Source organism: Pongo pygmaeus, chromosome 14, assembly GCF_028885625.2.
Source record: "Pongo pygmaeus isolate AG05252 chromosome 14, NHGRI_mPonPyg2-v2.0_pri, whole genome shotgun sequence".
In the NCBI taxonomy this organism is placed as follows: Eukaryota; Metazoa; Chordata; class Mammalia; order Primates; family Hominidae; genus Pongo; species Pongo pygmaeus.
The window spans coordinates 105,470,898-105,487,906 of NC_072387.2; the positions used below are offsets into that span (position 1 = coordinate 105,470,898).

The window sequence follows — 17,009 nt, forward strand, 5'->3', positions numbered from 1 at the left end:
TTAGATTCCCATCCAAGGGCTGTAGGCCCTGTGCCAGGTCTGGCTGGCATTTAAAACTAGCATTTCAATCCCCGCAGATGCCAGGAAGGGGGCAAGACTGATTCATGCAGCTCTGGGCCAGTGAGGGTAGGGTCCCCGTGAACACATGCTTTAGAAATGATCGATTTGTCCGGACCCTTGAATTAACCCCAGACAGCTTTAAAGTACCTACCAGCGTGTCCTTTAGTTAGCAACAAAAATATATGACAAAGAAACTAGGAACCTTGTGTGATGTCATACAGAAAGCTAACAATAACAAAGTGGAGGGGCGGGGAAGTAAAAGAAACTGAAATACACTGTTGAAGTACAAAAGAGAAGTAGCCAGCAATACTTTACAAAGGGATGCAACAGAGAGATTTTAGACCTGACATAAAATAATATGAATACAGAATGATTGCTAGATACTTTTCTTATATATTCAATATTAAAGCAAATTTATTTATGTCCAATGTGCTTTTATCTGTTACTGGTCTAAAGGAAAAAACTGCATGCTCTGAACACTTGTAAACAAGAAGATCAATATGTGGAGAATTTACACATTACGTATTGTGATCACATACTCAAGACAACTGACCCACCTGAAATGATCTTCGGGAAAAAAATAAGGTGCAATAAACACTTCACCAGTCAGTGATGAGTAAAAAGGATTATTACTAAAGTTCATGGTATACAGACCACAATATCTATGAAGACAAAACGTGCCACTATACTGACCAGTTAGATCATGGATTTAAGTGTAACTTTTTTAAAAGACCAAAAATGAAAGAAGAGTGAAATAATCCGTGGATTCCAGAGCAACGGTATGTGAGACTGGAAAAAGATGGCCCTTCTCCCATCTTAATTCATTTGTAATATCCAACAGAGCACAGGAAAACATCATATTAAAGAACATACTATAAAAACTGTAAGCACTTTAACTGTATAAAAAGTGAAATACGGCTATAATATTCAGCCCATCTATTGGATCATGTTAATAACAATTATCACCCTTTTGATCTGGTCCAAGAACTGAACCCTGGTAATGATTTCACCCAGTGGTTCCTACCTATTTCCTTTAGTTTCCATCACATGTCTTTTCTAGATTTTCCCAACAAGTCATTCAAACTGTTTGTTTAGAAAAGGTGACTTGCTGCCACATTGAAAGTTATAAAAACAACCACATACGCCCTGTGGCATGTGCTGGCTGGCTGGTCAGATAGCAGGTCACCCTCATTCTTACCCAACACCTACTACTTTCCACAAAAATCATAAATAATCAAGACACTACCCAAAGTTAAAATCTCTACTTGTGAGTCTGGCAACCTTTTATACCTATATACACCTTTTATACTTTAAGAATTTGGGAGGTATGTCCAGTTTACAACAATATTACACATGAAGACGGCAGTTTTAATAACTGCTTTGCAATCACTAAAATGTTTCCTGTTTTATTATTAATTACCTCCACATAATCACTTTTGGTTAATAAGTTATCCAACTCAGGGTGGCAACTGCACATAAAACGCTGAGACTATTACTGAAACTTACCATGCGCCATTGGCAGACTTGATTTAGTTTCCAAAGTGTGCAGGGCTGGAGCATTCACTGAAACAGCATAAAAAGGAAAAACTCAGAGGTTCCATAATTAAAGCATAAGCATCCGAACATGATGATAGCCAAATATGCCTCAAACTAGTCAAGATACATACACACCATAAGGAACAAATACTTCAAGTGACAAAGATATTACACAACATAAACTTATATTCATAACAGCTTTATGGAGATATGTTCACCTTTTAAAAATATACAATTCAGTGGTTTTTTTAGCATATTCACAGGGCTGTGCAACCACAACCACTGTCTAATTCTAGAACATTTTCTTCATCACCTCCCTCAAAATACCCATGCCCAATACCCATCACACCTTATTTCTGCCCCTTTCCCATCCCCAGGCAACAATTAATCTACTATCCGTCTCTATGAATTTGCCTATTCTTGACATTTCATATAGTAAATGAAATCATACAGTATGTGGTCCCTTGCGTCTGGCTTTGCTCACTTAGCACAATGTTATCAAGGTTCATCCATGCTGTAGCATGTATATAAATATCAGTATGTATTTTTATGGGCAAATAACGTTCTGTTTTATAAACTGACCACATTTTATTTACCTTTTCATTAGTTGATGAACATATAAGTTGTTTCCACTGTTTAGCTATTATGAATACTGCTGCAATGAACATTCATACACAATAAACCAGTTTTGAAAAGTACTCTAATCACTGGGCTGGAAGACATTATGTGAAGATATTAATTTAGGCACAGCCTGTGGAAAGAGGTTTACCTAACTTAAGTAAGACTCAATCCTCTCTAATTTAAATGTCTCCAGAAAATTAGATTCCACGGCCTTCTTCCAATATTTGACAATTCTTATCTGAGAGTCCTCTCTGGACTATTTATTTATCCAGTTTGTTTTCACTAAACAGTATTGGTCTATTAGTTTACAGCTTCTTTATCAAGACAGACTTTTAATTCTAATCTTACCCTAAAAAATACTGGCCACAAACCTCAGCTACTTTTTTATTTTATTTTTTTTAAAAAACAGAGTTTCACTCCCATCACCCAGGGTGGAATGCAGTGGCATGATCTCAGCTCACTACAACCTTCGCCTCCTGGGCTCAAGCAACTCTCCTGCCTCAGCCTTCTGAGTAACTGGGACTACAGGCATGCGGCACCATGCTCAGCTAATTTTTGTATTTTTAGTAGAGATGGGGTTTCACCATGTTGGCTAGGCTGGTCTCAAACTGGTGACCTCAAGTGATCAACCTGCCTTGGTCTCCCAAAGTGCTAGGATTACAGGCATGAGCCACCACACCCGGCCATCAGCTACTTCTATAGGTATGCATTTTTTATCTTCACAATGGCTTCTAGTGAAAGTGTTCAATTCCTATTTGTAAATTGCTAACAAACTCTGGAAATACTGCCTTTGTACCCATTTGCAACTTGTATAGTCTAGATCAAGTTTTGGCAAACTATAGCCCATGAGACATACCCAGTCCACTGCCTGTTTTTATTGGAACACAGCCAAGCTCCTTCACTTACGTGTTGTCTATGGCTGATTTTGCACTACAATGGCAGAGTTGAGTAGTTGCAAAACAGACCATCTAGCGTGTGAAGCCTAATGTAAATCACTGTCTGGCTTTTTACAAGAAAAAGAAAATACAGAATATTAACTATTCCTGATCTAGATATTTTTCCAGCTTACAGAATCAAAAGATCTGATGCTATTAAAATTGATCACAATTTGGTCTTTTCTCTCAACTGCAGAATTCATTCCCTTATTATGAAAGGGTAGTAAATCAGTAAATGACTGACTAGTGTCTAAATCACCAAGGGTATAGACAGGTGGAATCAAGAGGTTTGACCATATCTGCCTTATATTAGACATTACAAATCTTCATTTTACTGGGTATAGGTCTAATTTATTTATTACATATCTCCAAAGCTGACTTACACCTTGTGATTTAGATTTTCTGATCTTAAACTTTAGAATGTATGTTTTCTTTCAAGTGATGAAAACTTCCCTGCCATCATTAGAACCTTGGCTTTTAGATCCTTTTGTATGCTGGGAAGAGGAATGGGACAAGCCAGGGCCTCACTCGGAAGGGACCCCTACCTATGGGGCTATGGGCCTAATTTTTTAAATTATTTTTGGAATTTTCTAGAGCCAGTGGCATCCATATTTTTTTTGACCACATTCCCCAATCAGTAAAAGTTCCCCCAGAAATACACAGTTTATTTAAATGAATTTTATATATACTATAATACAAATGTGTACATTTTAAAACAAAAAAATGAAAAAATTAAAAGGATGAGATTTATTAATATATAAAAATAACCTCTAATAATTTTTTCCCACATTCCAATAGATAATTTTGCATACTCCATTTGGAGAAAACCACCCTAAATAAATATAGCCTTGGGTTTTTTGTTTTTGTTTTTGTTTTCTGCATATGTATTTGAGTTTGGTCAGCTGCTGAAGACTGATTGTTTGTTTGAATAATTTAGTATTTGACCTTTCTGTCCTTCTCTGAAATGTGTTTTTTTCCTTCATTTCATAAGATGTAAGTTCAGCATCTCTTCCTCTCTCAACCCTACTATTGGCACTTAAACTCCTCTCCTCCCCTTAACTACCCCTTACTTCTTCAGCTTCAAGAAGCCTCCAAGAAGACTGAGAGGTTAAAACCATCAGCATTTTCCAGCCAATAGTGCCAAATTCCAAAACACGCTCAAGAATGTCCTTTGGTCACTACACAGTGCTCTCACAATCCCTGGGCCCACGTGCGTGGTGCTGTTTCTCTGTGCTCAGCCTCAGCCCATACTCCTCTCATGGTCAGATCCCTGTGCACATGGCATGGGTATCTGCCCTTACTCCTTCCTGAATGGAAGCAAAACTATCTCAACTATTTAGCTAGTATTTTTAAACAACCATCTGTCAGTTTCTAAACTGTAAAGATTATGTCCTTTTGGTTTACTGCAGAATCTTGACAGCTCCGGGAGATAGAGCAGATGGCCAGGCTGACCACAAGTGGGGACAGACAGGACACCTGTCAAAGCCTGCAGCAGTAAGAGTGTCAGCAGTTTCAAAGTGTGGTGACACCACACACAGTCACACAGTCACACAGTGTGTCACTTTGAGAAGTCAACAAGTATAAACTAAGGTGATGCCAAGGAATTTTTAGTCATCCCTTTTTAGACAAATTGTGAAATAATAGCTATGGCTAATCAAAATCACCACAACATCATGTGGATATTTGTAGTCTTGGGTTTTAGAACTAGGTCAAAACTAAGAATCAAAATAAATCATTATGTGATCTCTAAATACATTGGTTTTCAAAGAAAAGTCTCTAAAAATAGTAAGTAAAAGTTATGTTTTGGTTTAGCATTTTAAAGATACCTTTGGAGCCCTGCATCTGTTATAGGAACTTACTAGGCACAGCTGGAGCAGCTGGCTGAGATTCAAAAGCCTGCCAGGCTAAAGGATTTCCTGAAATGACAGAAAAATAAATGAACAAAAAACATCACAAGCTATGGATTAAATTTTTGTAGGCCTTATCCTAATTTGTGCCCCCATAAAAAACATAAATGAAATGTACCAATATATAGCACATCACCAGGAGAATAAATATGTGTAACATACATCTTTTTGAAGCTAAATTTTCCCCAGAATTACTTTTCAGTCAAATATTTATGATATCTAGTTAATTTTGCAAGTATTCCTACCTACCTGAGCTCTTGTTATTTGAAGAGGAGTTAAAGGGAACCACATACCTCTTTCCCCAACTCTTTATCTCAAAACAAGAGGGAGGAAACCCAGCTCATACACCCCAGTACCACCCCCGTTGGCATCCCTCAAATACACAAAGATTCCTCAACAACCTGAGACGTGCAGGAACCAGGACTGGAATCACTGGGAAGAAAACTAGGCAGAAGTAAGACCCTGAACCTATGGCTTCCAGTCTCCCTTCTGGTCTCTTTTTTTTTTTCTTTTGCAAAGTCAGCTCTTGCCCTGGTCTTGACTGGTTTCGTGTGTGTGTGTGTGTGTGTGTGTGTGTGTATGTGTGTGTGAGAGAGAGAGAGACAGAGAGAGAGAGAGACAGAGACAGAGTTCTTGAATGATATGGAGACAGGCAGGCTATCACTGCTGCAGTCAGTAGGTTGTGCATATTCCCATTAAGCTTAGAACAAACCTGTAACCCCCAAACAGCCACAGTTGAGAATAATGCAGCAAGCCTTTATAGCACTTTAGAATAATTAAGAGTTTTTTGGTTTTTGTTTTTTAGAGGTGTGGGTCTCACTGTCACCCAGGCTTGAGTGCAGTGGTGCAATCATAGCTCACTGCAGCCTTGAATTTCTGGGCTCGAGTGATTCTTCCACCCCAGCCTCCTGAGTAGCTGTGACTACAGGTGCCTGCTGCCATGCACAGCTCATTTTTTATTTTTTATTTTTAGAGAAGGGGGACTCACTATGTTGCCCAGGCTAGTCTCGAACTCCTGGCCTCAAGTGATCTTCCTGCCTTGGCCTCCCAAAATGCGGAGATTACAAATGTGAGCTACTGTGCCTGGCCTACTAAGAGCTTAATATCAATAATAATGGCTAACTTAATGAGGGCTTAATAGGCATATTATCCCATTTAATCCTCATAACAAGCCTATGATGTAGTTACTATTTGCTATGACTTGAATATCCCCTCAAAAATGCAAGTTGAAATTTAACTGCCATTGTAATAATGTTACACGGCAACAGTGGCAGGAGTGGGTTAGTTACTGAGAGTGGGTTTCTGATTTAAAAAGATGAGTTTGACCCAATTTCCTTTCTCCGTCTCATGCATTAGCTGGCCAGGTGATGCCTTGCACCATAGGTTGACCCTCACCAGATGTCAGCACCATGCTCTTGGATTTCCCAGCCTCCAGAAACTTTGTTTCTTTATAAATACCAGTCTGTGGTATGCTATTATAGCGGAGAAAATAGACTGAAACACTATTCATATTCCTGCTATAAAGCTGAGGAAACTGAGGCAGAGATTCATAAAGCTATGAAGTGCCAGAGATGGGAGTAGAACCCAGTCTGTCAACAGACCCTGTGCTTTTATATGCATAACTCTGTTCTACAGTGTATAAGTCAAGAGGTAAATGGCTCCTAAGCAGTTATTATGTGCCTAATAGTACTCTGATTAAAAAAATGAAACAACTACATGATAGTTTAGATTTTTTAAATTCTTCACCTTTCTGGGTTGTGGTAACAAATCTCTCAAATTAAAATAATAGAGGACAGATCTACGAAATTAATACAACAAGAAGAATGCCATCTTAGCACACATAAACAAGTGGGGCCCACATTCTTCTGAAGCCCAGCGCGATTGGGGAGGTTCCCCTTGCCACCAGCACCGGGATCCCATCCACTTACCTTTGGGCTCACTGATACTGTTTAATGGATTACAGGTAAAGTCTTTAATCTGCAAAGAAATACAGTCTTCTAGTGATACGTTTGAAATTAGATAGGGACACACACATGGGATAATGGACAGATAATGTTGTTAGTAAATTAACCTTTTCACTAAATTATCCAGGGACATAGGGCCTGTGGTCTTTAAAAGCACAGAGGCAGAAGTTATTACCCAAACCTCACCATCACACAATATATTCATGTAAAAAACCTGTCCATGTACACCTTGAATCTAAAATAACAAAAAATCTTTTTAAAGTTGCATTTGTATTTGGCTGCTTCTCAGAGTAATTACTGAAAGAAATTCTTACTTACCTTCAAATCAAATTAATTTTGAACTTTAACTGTATAAATCTTCAACATATTACTTTTAAATACCTTTTAAAAATGTATTTTATTGCACTAACTTTTACAAGCAATCACAAGGGGAAAAATATTCCATCTTCCTCACCTTATACCACTTACAAATGCTCTAAAGTAAAAACACATGTTCTTAGATAGACTCCGTTGCTTAAAGAAGCACGGTGCCACACTGCTGCCAGACATACCTGCTGTCTCTGAGTTATAATCAGCTCATTCTGCTCCTGGAGTCTCTGCCCTAGCTCTTCTATCCTTTTCTTGTAGAAAACATTGCTTGCATTTAGATCATCTATCATTGAGGTTCGAAGTTTCTCTATATGTGACAGGAGCTGAAAAAAAGTTAAGAAAGGCATCCACCTGTAAGCTGCATGTCAAATGTCTTCATTCTCCAGATTTCAGGTACATGCCCTGCCTGTTTTGCTGGCCTGATGCTATCCGTGCACATCAGGTCGTTGAATAAATCTTTGATCATGGTATATCCTGGCCCTGGCTGCTCTAGGTGCTTCATCTGTGTTCCCAAGGGAACTCACGACCCCAAATAGACAACACTGATAATGGGAGCAGCTGAGCCAACTACAGCATATAGCATGAAATAACACATGAGCAACAATAAAGGATTCAGGCTTCTCCTGCAGAGTGGCTCTGACCCTCAGTACTAAATTTCTCCTGCAGTCCTGTCCTTCCGATGCCCACATGGGCCATCCTAGGCCAGAGAGCACATCTTAATGTTTTTGTTGTTTTTTTTTTGACATGGAGTCTCACTCTGTCACCCAGGCTGGAGTGCAGTGGAGCAATCTCAGCTCACTGCAGCCTCCGCCTCCCGGCTTCAAGCAATTCTCCTGCCTCAGTCTTCTGAGTAGCTGGGATTACAGGCCCACACAACCATACCTGGCTAAATTTTGTATTTTTAGTAGAGATAGAGTTTCACCATGTTAACCAGGCTGGTCTCGAAGTCCTGAACTCAGTCGATCCACCTGCCTTGGCCTCTCAAAGTGTTGGGATTACAGGTATGAGCTACCGTGCCCAGCCCCATCTTAATTATTTTATATTCCCAGAAACTAGCACAACCCCTGGCCCTCAGCAGGTTCTCTGAGAAATGTTTACTGATAAATGTTTACCGAGAAAAAGAAGGGGAATGGTGGAGATTAGAGGGAATGAGGGAGGGAGGGAAAGAAAGGGAGAGATGCAGAGGACAGAGATACAGAGACACACAGACATATTCATCTTTACAGATAATGTCATGGAAGATCATAGACTGGACAAAAAGAATTCAAGAAGAATTTGTTTTCAATAATTGAAGGAAAGGTGCTTAAAGCAATTTCAGTAGTTGTTTAAACACAGAAGGTTAAAAAAAAAAAAAAGGGTGGGGTGGGGCTTGAGGCCGGGTGTGGTGGCTTGTGCATGTAATCTCAGCACTTTGGGAGGCTGAGGCAGGCAGATCACTTGAGGTCAGGAATTTCACACCAGCCTGGCCAACATGGCAAAACCCCATCTCTAATAAAAATACAAAAATCAGCCGGGTGTGGTGGCGGGTGCCTGTAATCCCATCTACTTGGGAGGCTGAGGCAGGAGAATTTTTGAACCCAGGAGGCAGAGGCTGCAGTGAGCCAAGATCATGTCTTTGCACTCCAGCCTGGGCAACACAGCGACATTCCGCCTCAAAGAAAAAAAAAAAGCCTTCATAATTGGGGTGAAGAACATTCCAAGTCTATGTCCTGGAAGTGGTGACAGGGTATGCTGATCAAATAAAGGAGTAGGAAGTATCCGTGCCTGAGATGAGTATATAAGGGCACCTAGACTAGCATTTCCTCATTTGCTTGCTTTTAGAAAATTAACACTCCTTGTGTACTAGATGCACTTCATTTTGTTGAATCCACACCACAATGTTACGGACACATGTTTTGGCCCCATTGTACAGATAGGAAAACTCAAGTCTAGAAAGGTAAAGTCACTGGCCCTAATTGAGACAGCCGAAGTGGGGCAGAGCCCAGACTTAAACTTTCACATGCAAGTTTCAAAGTCAGTGCTCTTTCGTGAGGCCAAGGAGGGAGAATCGCTGGAGTCCAGGAGTTGGAGTTCAGTGTGGGCAATGCAGTAAGACCCTGTCTCTACAAAAACTTTTAAAAATTAAGCTAGGTGTGGTGGGGTGAGCCTGTAGTCCTAGTTCCTCGGGAGGCTGAGGTGGGAGGGTTGCTTGACCCCAGGAGGTTGGGGCTGCAGTGAGCTATGCTCATGCCACTGCACTCTAGCCCTGGCGACAGAGTAAGACCCTGTCTCAAAAAAAAAAAAAAGCAGTGTCTTAGCATCCTGCACAGCCTTGCCTCTGAAATGCTCTGTGCTCCTATGAGGCTGGACAAACACTGGGTGGAACCAATCTAGAAAGATTTTCCGAGTGAAACCTAAAAAGAATCTTTCCTTTCCTAGTGGATACTAAGAACCTCCCCCAAGGAGGGCATTGTCAAGAGCTTTCACTACATCTTTACAGGCCCCTGGAAAAGTGGCCTCCAAAGCAGTCTGGGAAATGCTGAGCTGGAAAATAGAAGGAAAAGCCAGTAAAAATGTCCAGGCTGCTGGATGGAGGTTTAGGATCTCGGCCTTGATCAACTACATGGGGAGTTGCTCCAGGCCCCAGGAAGAAAGGAGATGTGGGAATATCTAAGGGATAACATCATTCTTAATAGAGGAGTTAAGAATGAATCAGACAGGCATGGAAAAGAGTACATGGAGAGAGGAATGGAGAGGGTCTAGGCAAATATAGCCAGAAATTATTTTGAAGTTTGCAGCTCATGAGCCCATTTTCTGTGATCCCATTTCAAGCACTACGCATTTTTCTCTACTGGTCCACATCACCCCATCCTCCCTTCCTTCATTATGTGACCATCTGACAACCTCCCAAGCTCTCAAGAGTCTTCTGTTGGGTAAAAAGGGCATGCCATCGCTTATCTGTGACTGCCTGTGAACTCCTACCAATGTTATTTAAAACAAAAAAAATTGCCAAGAATCTAGGTAAATCAATAGAAAGTTGGCAAATGCAACTTTCCCTAAACAGAGAAATACAATATGTGCATTGTGGGAACAGCAGGCACCAATCATGTGGAATAATTAATAGTTAGGTCTCAGGCAGAGATTACTAAACCTGATTGAATTCACCCCTCTGTTAGGGTTTAAGAGCAAAGAAGGGAGAGGTAAGCAGCTTCTAAACAAGCCAAACCAACAGACGAGGAAGGAGTGCAGCCTAGTGGTGGCACAGATCCGCCCCCACATACCCAGTATGTGAGGCATGCGCCCCACTCAGAACCAGGAAAGTCCTCGCCTTCTTCCTCCATGACAACCGTCAGTCTTTCTCTCTATCACGACTCGCAGTGACAAAGTATAAAAACTGTAACTCGCTTTCTATTCCAGCCAGAGGCCACTGAAATTCCCACAACTGCCTGAAACACAGACAGCTTTAAAGGAGCCAGGATTTTAAAAATCCTTCCCCACCCCCGATTAATAAAGAAACCTGAATTCTGTCCCTAAATACCAATGCTAGAAAGATGGCTTGAAGAATAAGAGTAGGGATTTTAATGATCTAAGAGCAGTGGTTCAAACCATAGATCCAAAACAGGATAGCCTGGGTGGCTTTTGGTTTGTGTATTTCCAAAATCCACATGTCCCAGACTTACCTACTAAATCAAGATCTCAGGGAGTGGAGCTGGCCACGCGTACTTTGGAAAAGAGTCTCAGGTAATTCTGAACTGCATCCCTGGTTAGGGATTACCATGTCAGAGCATCCAAAGAAAAGATCCTGCGTCCTTACAGAAAAGCAACCACTCGAAGCTGTCACTGCCTGTTTTCCTTCCCGGCTGGAAGCTTCACAGGTGAGTGCCTAGAGCTAGACAGGCCAGCCAGTGTAGTATGCTCTGGAGTACACAGGGCCTGCATTCAAATACCAGTGACCGTGGGCAAGACAGCATCTGTCTAAGCCCCTGTGTCCTCACCTGTAAAATGAGTGACAGCATCTACCTCACAGAACTCTTAGAATGATTAAGTATGTGGCAACTACAAATATCCATTTATTTCCAAATGTTCCCATAAAACCAATGGTGTGCTGGTTAAATCAGCTTTCAAAAAAAACACCCTGATGAGGAGAAATGTGCACAGCTGAGAGCCGGTATGAGTCAGCTCCAGGACACCAGGACATGAACCGTAAGAACAGACCACTTTTGCTTCAGTGTAATGCAGGGGGACAAAGGAGAACACTTCTTGCACAGTGGAGCCACCTGTGGTGCAGAGAAACTACCGTCCACTGCTCCTGGGATCCTGCATCTTAGCTGCCATAGATAAAATATGCTGGGAAGTGAACGCCATCGTCCTAACTACACAGTCATTCTCATGGGGGAAGCTCCCCCGTGGTGCAGGGTGGAAACATGGACTAGTGTCCTCCCTACAGCAGATGGTGCTTAGACCTCCAGACAACTCTGGTAACCCTGCTCTTCTGAACCCTACAATCAGCCTTTCTCCATCTATGAGAACAAGGCTGAATGATGCCCTAGCTAGACGTCTAGCTACCTTCCACATTCATTCTGCAAGTGTGTAGTGAGTGCCAACCACATTTCAGGCACATGAGTGGATGCTGGGAAGACAATGGAGAGCTAAATAGATAGGGCCCTTCACTCAGAGGGCCAATGATATGATTGGAGAGACAGACAATAAACAAGGAAACAAATAAGCAAGTAAACTATTTAAAATAGTGCTCAGAGCTCTGTTTGAGATGTGATGGGAATAATAAAAGGGACTACCTACTTGGATAGAGTGACATCAGGTGACCAGGGCCCAGAGGCCAGAGGCAGTGGGGTAGGCAGGGTTCTCAGGGGGCCCTCAAGGTTGCACCCCTGGTGTACACCCCCTGTGTGATGCTGTCCCTTGGTCTGAAGATAACCTCCATTGTGCTTCTCAACCACAGAATACAGCAAAGGTGAAGGGACTCTGGAGACACAATTGCAGTCCCAAATCTGCGGACTTTAAGGTTATGAAAAGGAAGATTATCCTGTGTGGGCCTGTCTTATTCAGGTGAGCCCCCTAAAAGAAGTTCCAGGCCAGGCATGGTGGCTCACGCCTGTAATCCCTACACTTTGGAAGGCCGAGGCGGGTGGATCACCTGAGGTCAGGCGTTCAAGACCAGCCAGGCCAACACAGTGAAACCCCATCTCTACTAAAAATACAAAACTTAGCTTGGCACGGTGGCGCGTGATCCCAGCTACTCGGGAGGCTGAGGCAGGAGAATCGCTTGAACCCAGGAAGCGGAGGTTGCAGTGAGCCAAGATGGCATCAATGCACTCCAGCCTGGGCAACAGAGTGAGACTCTGTCTCACCAAAAAAAAGAAGAAGTCCCAGGCCCTTCCTGAAGGGGGAGAATGAAAGCAAGAGAGACACACTCTAGCTGGTCTTGAAGTCAACAGCCACGCTGTGCACTGCTACGGAGAAGGGGTAGCCTCTGGGACCTGATAGTCTCAGCCCTTCAAATAACCACAAGGAACCCCAGACAGGAACACAGCCCAGCTGACACTCTCAATGCAGCCCGTGAGTCCCTGAGCCCAGCCAAGCCCTGCCTGGACTCCTATCCCACGGACATTGAGAAGAGAAATACATGCCATCTTCACCCACTCAGTTTGTGGCCATTTGCTACACAGAATAGAAAACTCACACCGACGGGAAGGAGGTAGCCGTGTGAAGAGCAAGTGGAAGGGCTTCCCAACAATGCAAACCAGGTATAAAAGAGGAAAAGGCCAGAATGTCTAGAAATTAGCAGAAAGTCATCGTAGCTGGAAAGACGAGGTTCTGAGAGGCGGGGGGCGGGGCGACGGGGGTGGGGTCAGGCTGAGGCTAGAATGGTGGCCAGTAGCCAGGTTATTTTGCTGGCTCTGTGGAGAGCAGACTAAGGAAGGGGAAGGCTGGAATTGGGGAGACCCACCCTGGGGCCCATTCAGAAATGAAGGCTTAGTTAATGGTAGAGGCAACAGGAAAGTACAGAAGAACTGGTTCCATACAGTGGGCCCTGCAGACAGCTGGACTCGGGGATTGAGAGAGAAAGGTGGAATCAAGATGAACATCTGGAAGAACGAGGGTGCCATTTGCCACGTCTGGGGAACAAACCCAAGAACTTCATCTTAGGCATGTTGCACTTGAGAAGTCCATGGAGATGTCGAGTACTGAGCTGGCTACCTGATCTGGAACTCAGAAGAGTTGTTTAGGCTGAAGAAGTAAACATGGGTATGATCCACACACAGCCCTAACCCCACTTCAAGAAACTCCGTTCAGTCCCTAGGGCACTCTGCATTTATCCCATCCTGATTCCCATATCTGTAGCCTCACTCCTACTCCCTTCTGTACTGTAAGCAGTCTGAGGGCAGGCATTGTTCCATACCTCTTTTTAGCCTTATAAAGTGTAGTACATAGCAGTTGCTCAGTAAATATCTCCTAAATTGAACTGCCACATCAGTGATACAATTTTCAATATAAACTACTGTATATGTGTATGTATATAGATATGTGTATTGGGTATATGTCTGTGTATTATCACCATAAATTATTTGCATGATGAAATGATATTATAAATGGAATAGAGGAAAAATAGTGGTTCCTATTTCCTTTTCTAGCAATGATACAATCTTAAAGGTAGATTAATGTCTAACTTTTCCATTGAAGTTCCTCAAGAACTGCAGGTGTTTTGTGAAATATTTTTATTTTTTGTTTGCTTTGCTTTAGTTTGGCTCTAGTACTGTTCACAGTTTCTCTTTTTCCCCCCATCTTCCTCAGTATTTGTTCCACCTTGGAGAAATATAAGCTGATAAATTTTTTGATCATCTGAACACACTTCATCCTAGCAATTAGACACATATATATTATATGATCTTTTGTCATTTAATATTCTACTAAGAAAGGTAATATTGGAAAATGTGCAAAAGAGGAAACATTTTTTTCCATTCAGAAAATATTTACAAGAAATACTAAGGTACAAAACACAATTTCAAGTGAAAAAATAAACAGAAGTTTTCCTATTTTAAGATCTTCTCAAATACATCTACTTTAGATGTTTTGCACTAGTGTAAACACATTTTAACACTTAAATTTCTGATGTACTCAGGTGAAAGAGAATCAGTGTCATAATTAAAGTTTGTTTTCATTAAAGTGTTTTTAATGTAAACAGTTCTTGCCTTTTTAAAAAATTACTTACATTGCAGTTCTGTGATACAAAAAAATCAGAAACATGTATTTGACAATGAAGAAATGATTAAGTAACTTATGATACATCCAATAAGATCACCATGAAGTCATTAAAAGTCATGATTTTGAAGAATACTTTAAAACTTAGGAAAGGTCTATGACATATAAAGTGAAAAACGTACAAACCTACAAAACATAATTCGAATGTTGTAAAACTATGTATATATGAGTTTCTACACTTATAGAAATGCATAAAAGAAAACTGAAGCAGTGGACAAGAAGGCTGCTGGAGCTGGCAAGGTCACCAAGTCTGCCCAGAAAGCTCTGAAGGCTAAATGAATATTATCCCTAATACCTGCCACCCTACTCTTAATCAGTGGTGGAAGAACGGTCTCAGAACAGTTTGTTTCAATTGGCCATTTAAGTTTAGTAGTAAAAGACTGGTTAATGATACCAATGCATCGTAAAACCTTCAGAAGGAAAGGAGAATGTTTTGTGGACCACTTTGGTTTTCTTTTTTGCGTGTGGCAGTTTTAAGTTATTAGTTTTTAAAATCAGTACTTTTTCATGGAAACAGCTTGACCAAAAATTTGTCACAGAATTTTGAGACCCATTAAAAAAGTTTAATGAGAAAAAAAAAAAGAAAACAAATAAATTATAAGAAAGTAGTAGCAGTGGTTATCTTTGGTGTTAGAATTATAGGTAATTTTAATTTTGCTACACATTTCTCCCCAAATGTTATTAAGTGGACAAATATTACATTTATGAAAAAGAAAAGCAAATATTCCTTTAAAAAATGGCCCACTTTAGGCCATTGGTTTCTTAACCTTACCCGACCCTTCTCTTTCTTGTGTTCTTGATGAATAGCTTGAACTCGAGCTGTCCATTTGCTTTCCTACAAAAGAATAAAAGAATAATTTATGTACAACTGTAACAATGAGATCTACACAATATGGAAGCTTCCTTTTTAGTGAATACCTATGAAACCCAACTATCTATCTGGTAAAATTTTAGCTAGTGAGATAGTTTGGCTCTCTGTCCTCACTCAAATCTCATGTGTTGGAGGAAGGGCCTGGTGGGAGATGACTGAATCATGGCGGTGGACTTCCCCCTTGCTGTTCTCGTGATAGTGAGTTCTCACAAGATCTGGTTGTTTAAAAGTGTGTAGCACTTCCCTCTTCGCTCTCTCTTTCTCTCCTGCTCCATCATTTTAAGACGTGCTGGCTTCCCCTTTGTCCTTCTGCCATGATTGTAAGTTTCCTGAGGCCTCTCCAGCCATGCCTCCTGTGCAGCCTATGGAACTGTGAGTTAATTAAACCTCTTTTCTTTATAAATTACCCAGTCTTAGGTAGTTCTTTATAGTAGTGTGAGAACAGACTAATCCAGCTAGTATTTTTTAGAATATACACAGTCAAAAATGCTTAAATACATTTGCATCTGGTTTTAATCTTTTACCATAAGGCAGGGGTCAGGAAAAATTTTTTAGTAAGGAGCTAACAGTAAATATCATAGGCTCTGGGGGCCAGACAACTTGGTCACAACACAACACAATACAGCTGTGTCATCCCACAACTGTATTGGGACAACAGCCATGGATAAGATGTAAATGAACTAGCACTCATAAAATGTTACTGGGACATAGCCAGTAACACTTCATTTACAAAAGTAGGTGCTAGTTTGCCAACCTACGAGGCCAAAAGCAAACACCAAGGTTTCTGAGGCCATAGGTTCTGAACTGACAACACAACTCACAGGACAGAAACAGAAGAAATTTAGGTGGGACCTTAAGATTTTAGAGCCACATCGTTCAGTTCATGAGCGACCAGCTGTAGTCTCCAGCCTGCTGGAAGCAACTGTGAACAGTTCAGTTCAGGACACAGCTCCTGGTTTCCTACCATATACCAGACACCTCACTGAATGGCCACTGGCAGGCTAAAAGAAGATTAAGAGACAGGCCCTGCTCTGCACAGGAGGCCAGTAGACACAGCCATGGGGAATCCATATATAATGTGTATGTGATCAGGTCCCACTTAGGGACTACAGAAATGCTATAGCCTAGAGGCTCAGGAGAACTTTCTGAAAGTGGTACCTGCCCCCTGGCTGAATACTAAAGAATGAGTAAAAGACAGGTCCCGAAAACTGGGAGCTGCAGGACAGGCAGGAATGCTGCCAGAACCGAGGAAAAAGATAGAAGGCCATGTTCTCAGAGGCATGGGCTGCTGGGCCGCTGGAGTGCCAGGAAAGCAAAGAACAGAGAAAGATGGCCCAGGGCCCAGAACCCGAAGGACCCTGCATGCTGGTAGGAGGTCCAGAATAAGAGTCACTGAAGGACTTCAGACAGGACAGGGACATGGTCAGCCTGACTGCAGTGGAGCAGGCAGATTTGGGTCGGGGAGGAAAGATGTGAGCACTGGAGC

At 41.6% G+C, this 17,009-nt stretch overlaps 1 protein-coding gene across 12 annotated transcripts in view; it reads right to left on the minus strand.

The window, feature by feature from the left end:
* The window catches only part of DZIP1 (DAZ interacting zinc finger protein 1), a 63,384-nt gene that overhangs the window by 22,975 nt on the left and 23,400 nt on the right, over positions 1–17,009 (minus strand). For all 12 annotated transcript variants that reach the window (XM_054445908.2, XM_054445906.2, XM_063651061.1 and 9 more), the window contains 5 exons: positions 15,425–15,487; positions 7,575–7,715; positions 6,988–7,036; positions 5,012–5,068; positions 1,567–1,623 (listed from right to left, as the gene is read on the minus strand). In XM_054445908.2, the coding sequence (XP_054301883.1) occupies positions 1,567–1,623; positions 5,012–5,068; positions 6,988–7,036; positions 7,575–7,715; positions 15,425–15,487 (367 nt within the window). The remainder of the gene's footprint in view (positions 1–1,566; positions 1,624–5,011; positions 5,069–6,987; positions 7,037–7,574; positions 7,716–15,424; positions 15,488–17,009) is intronic.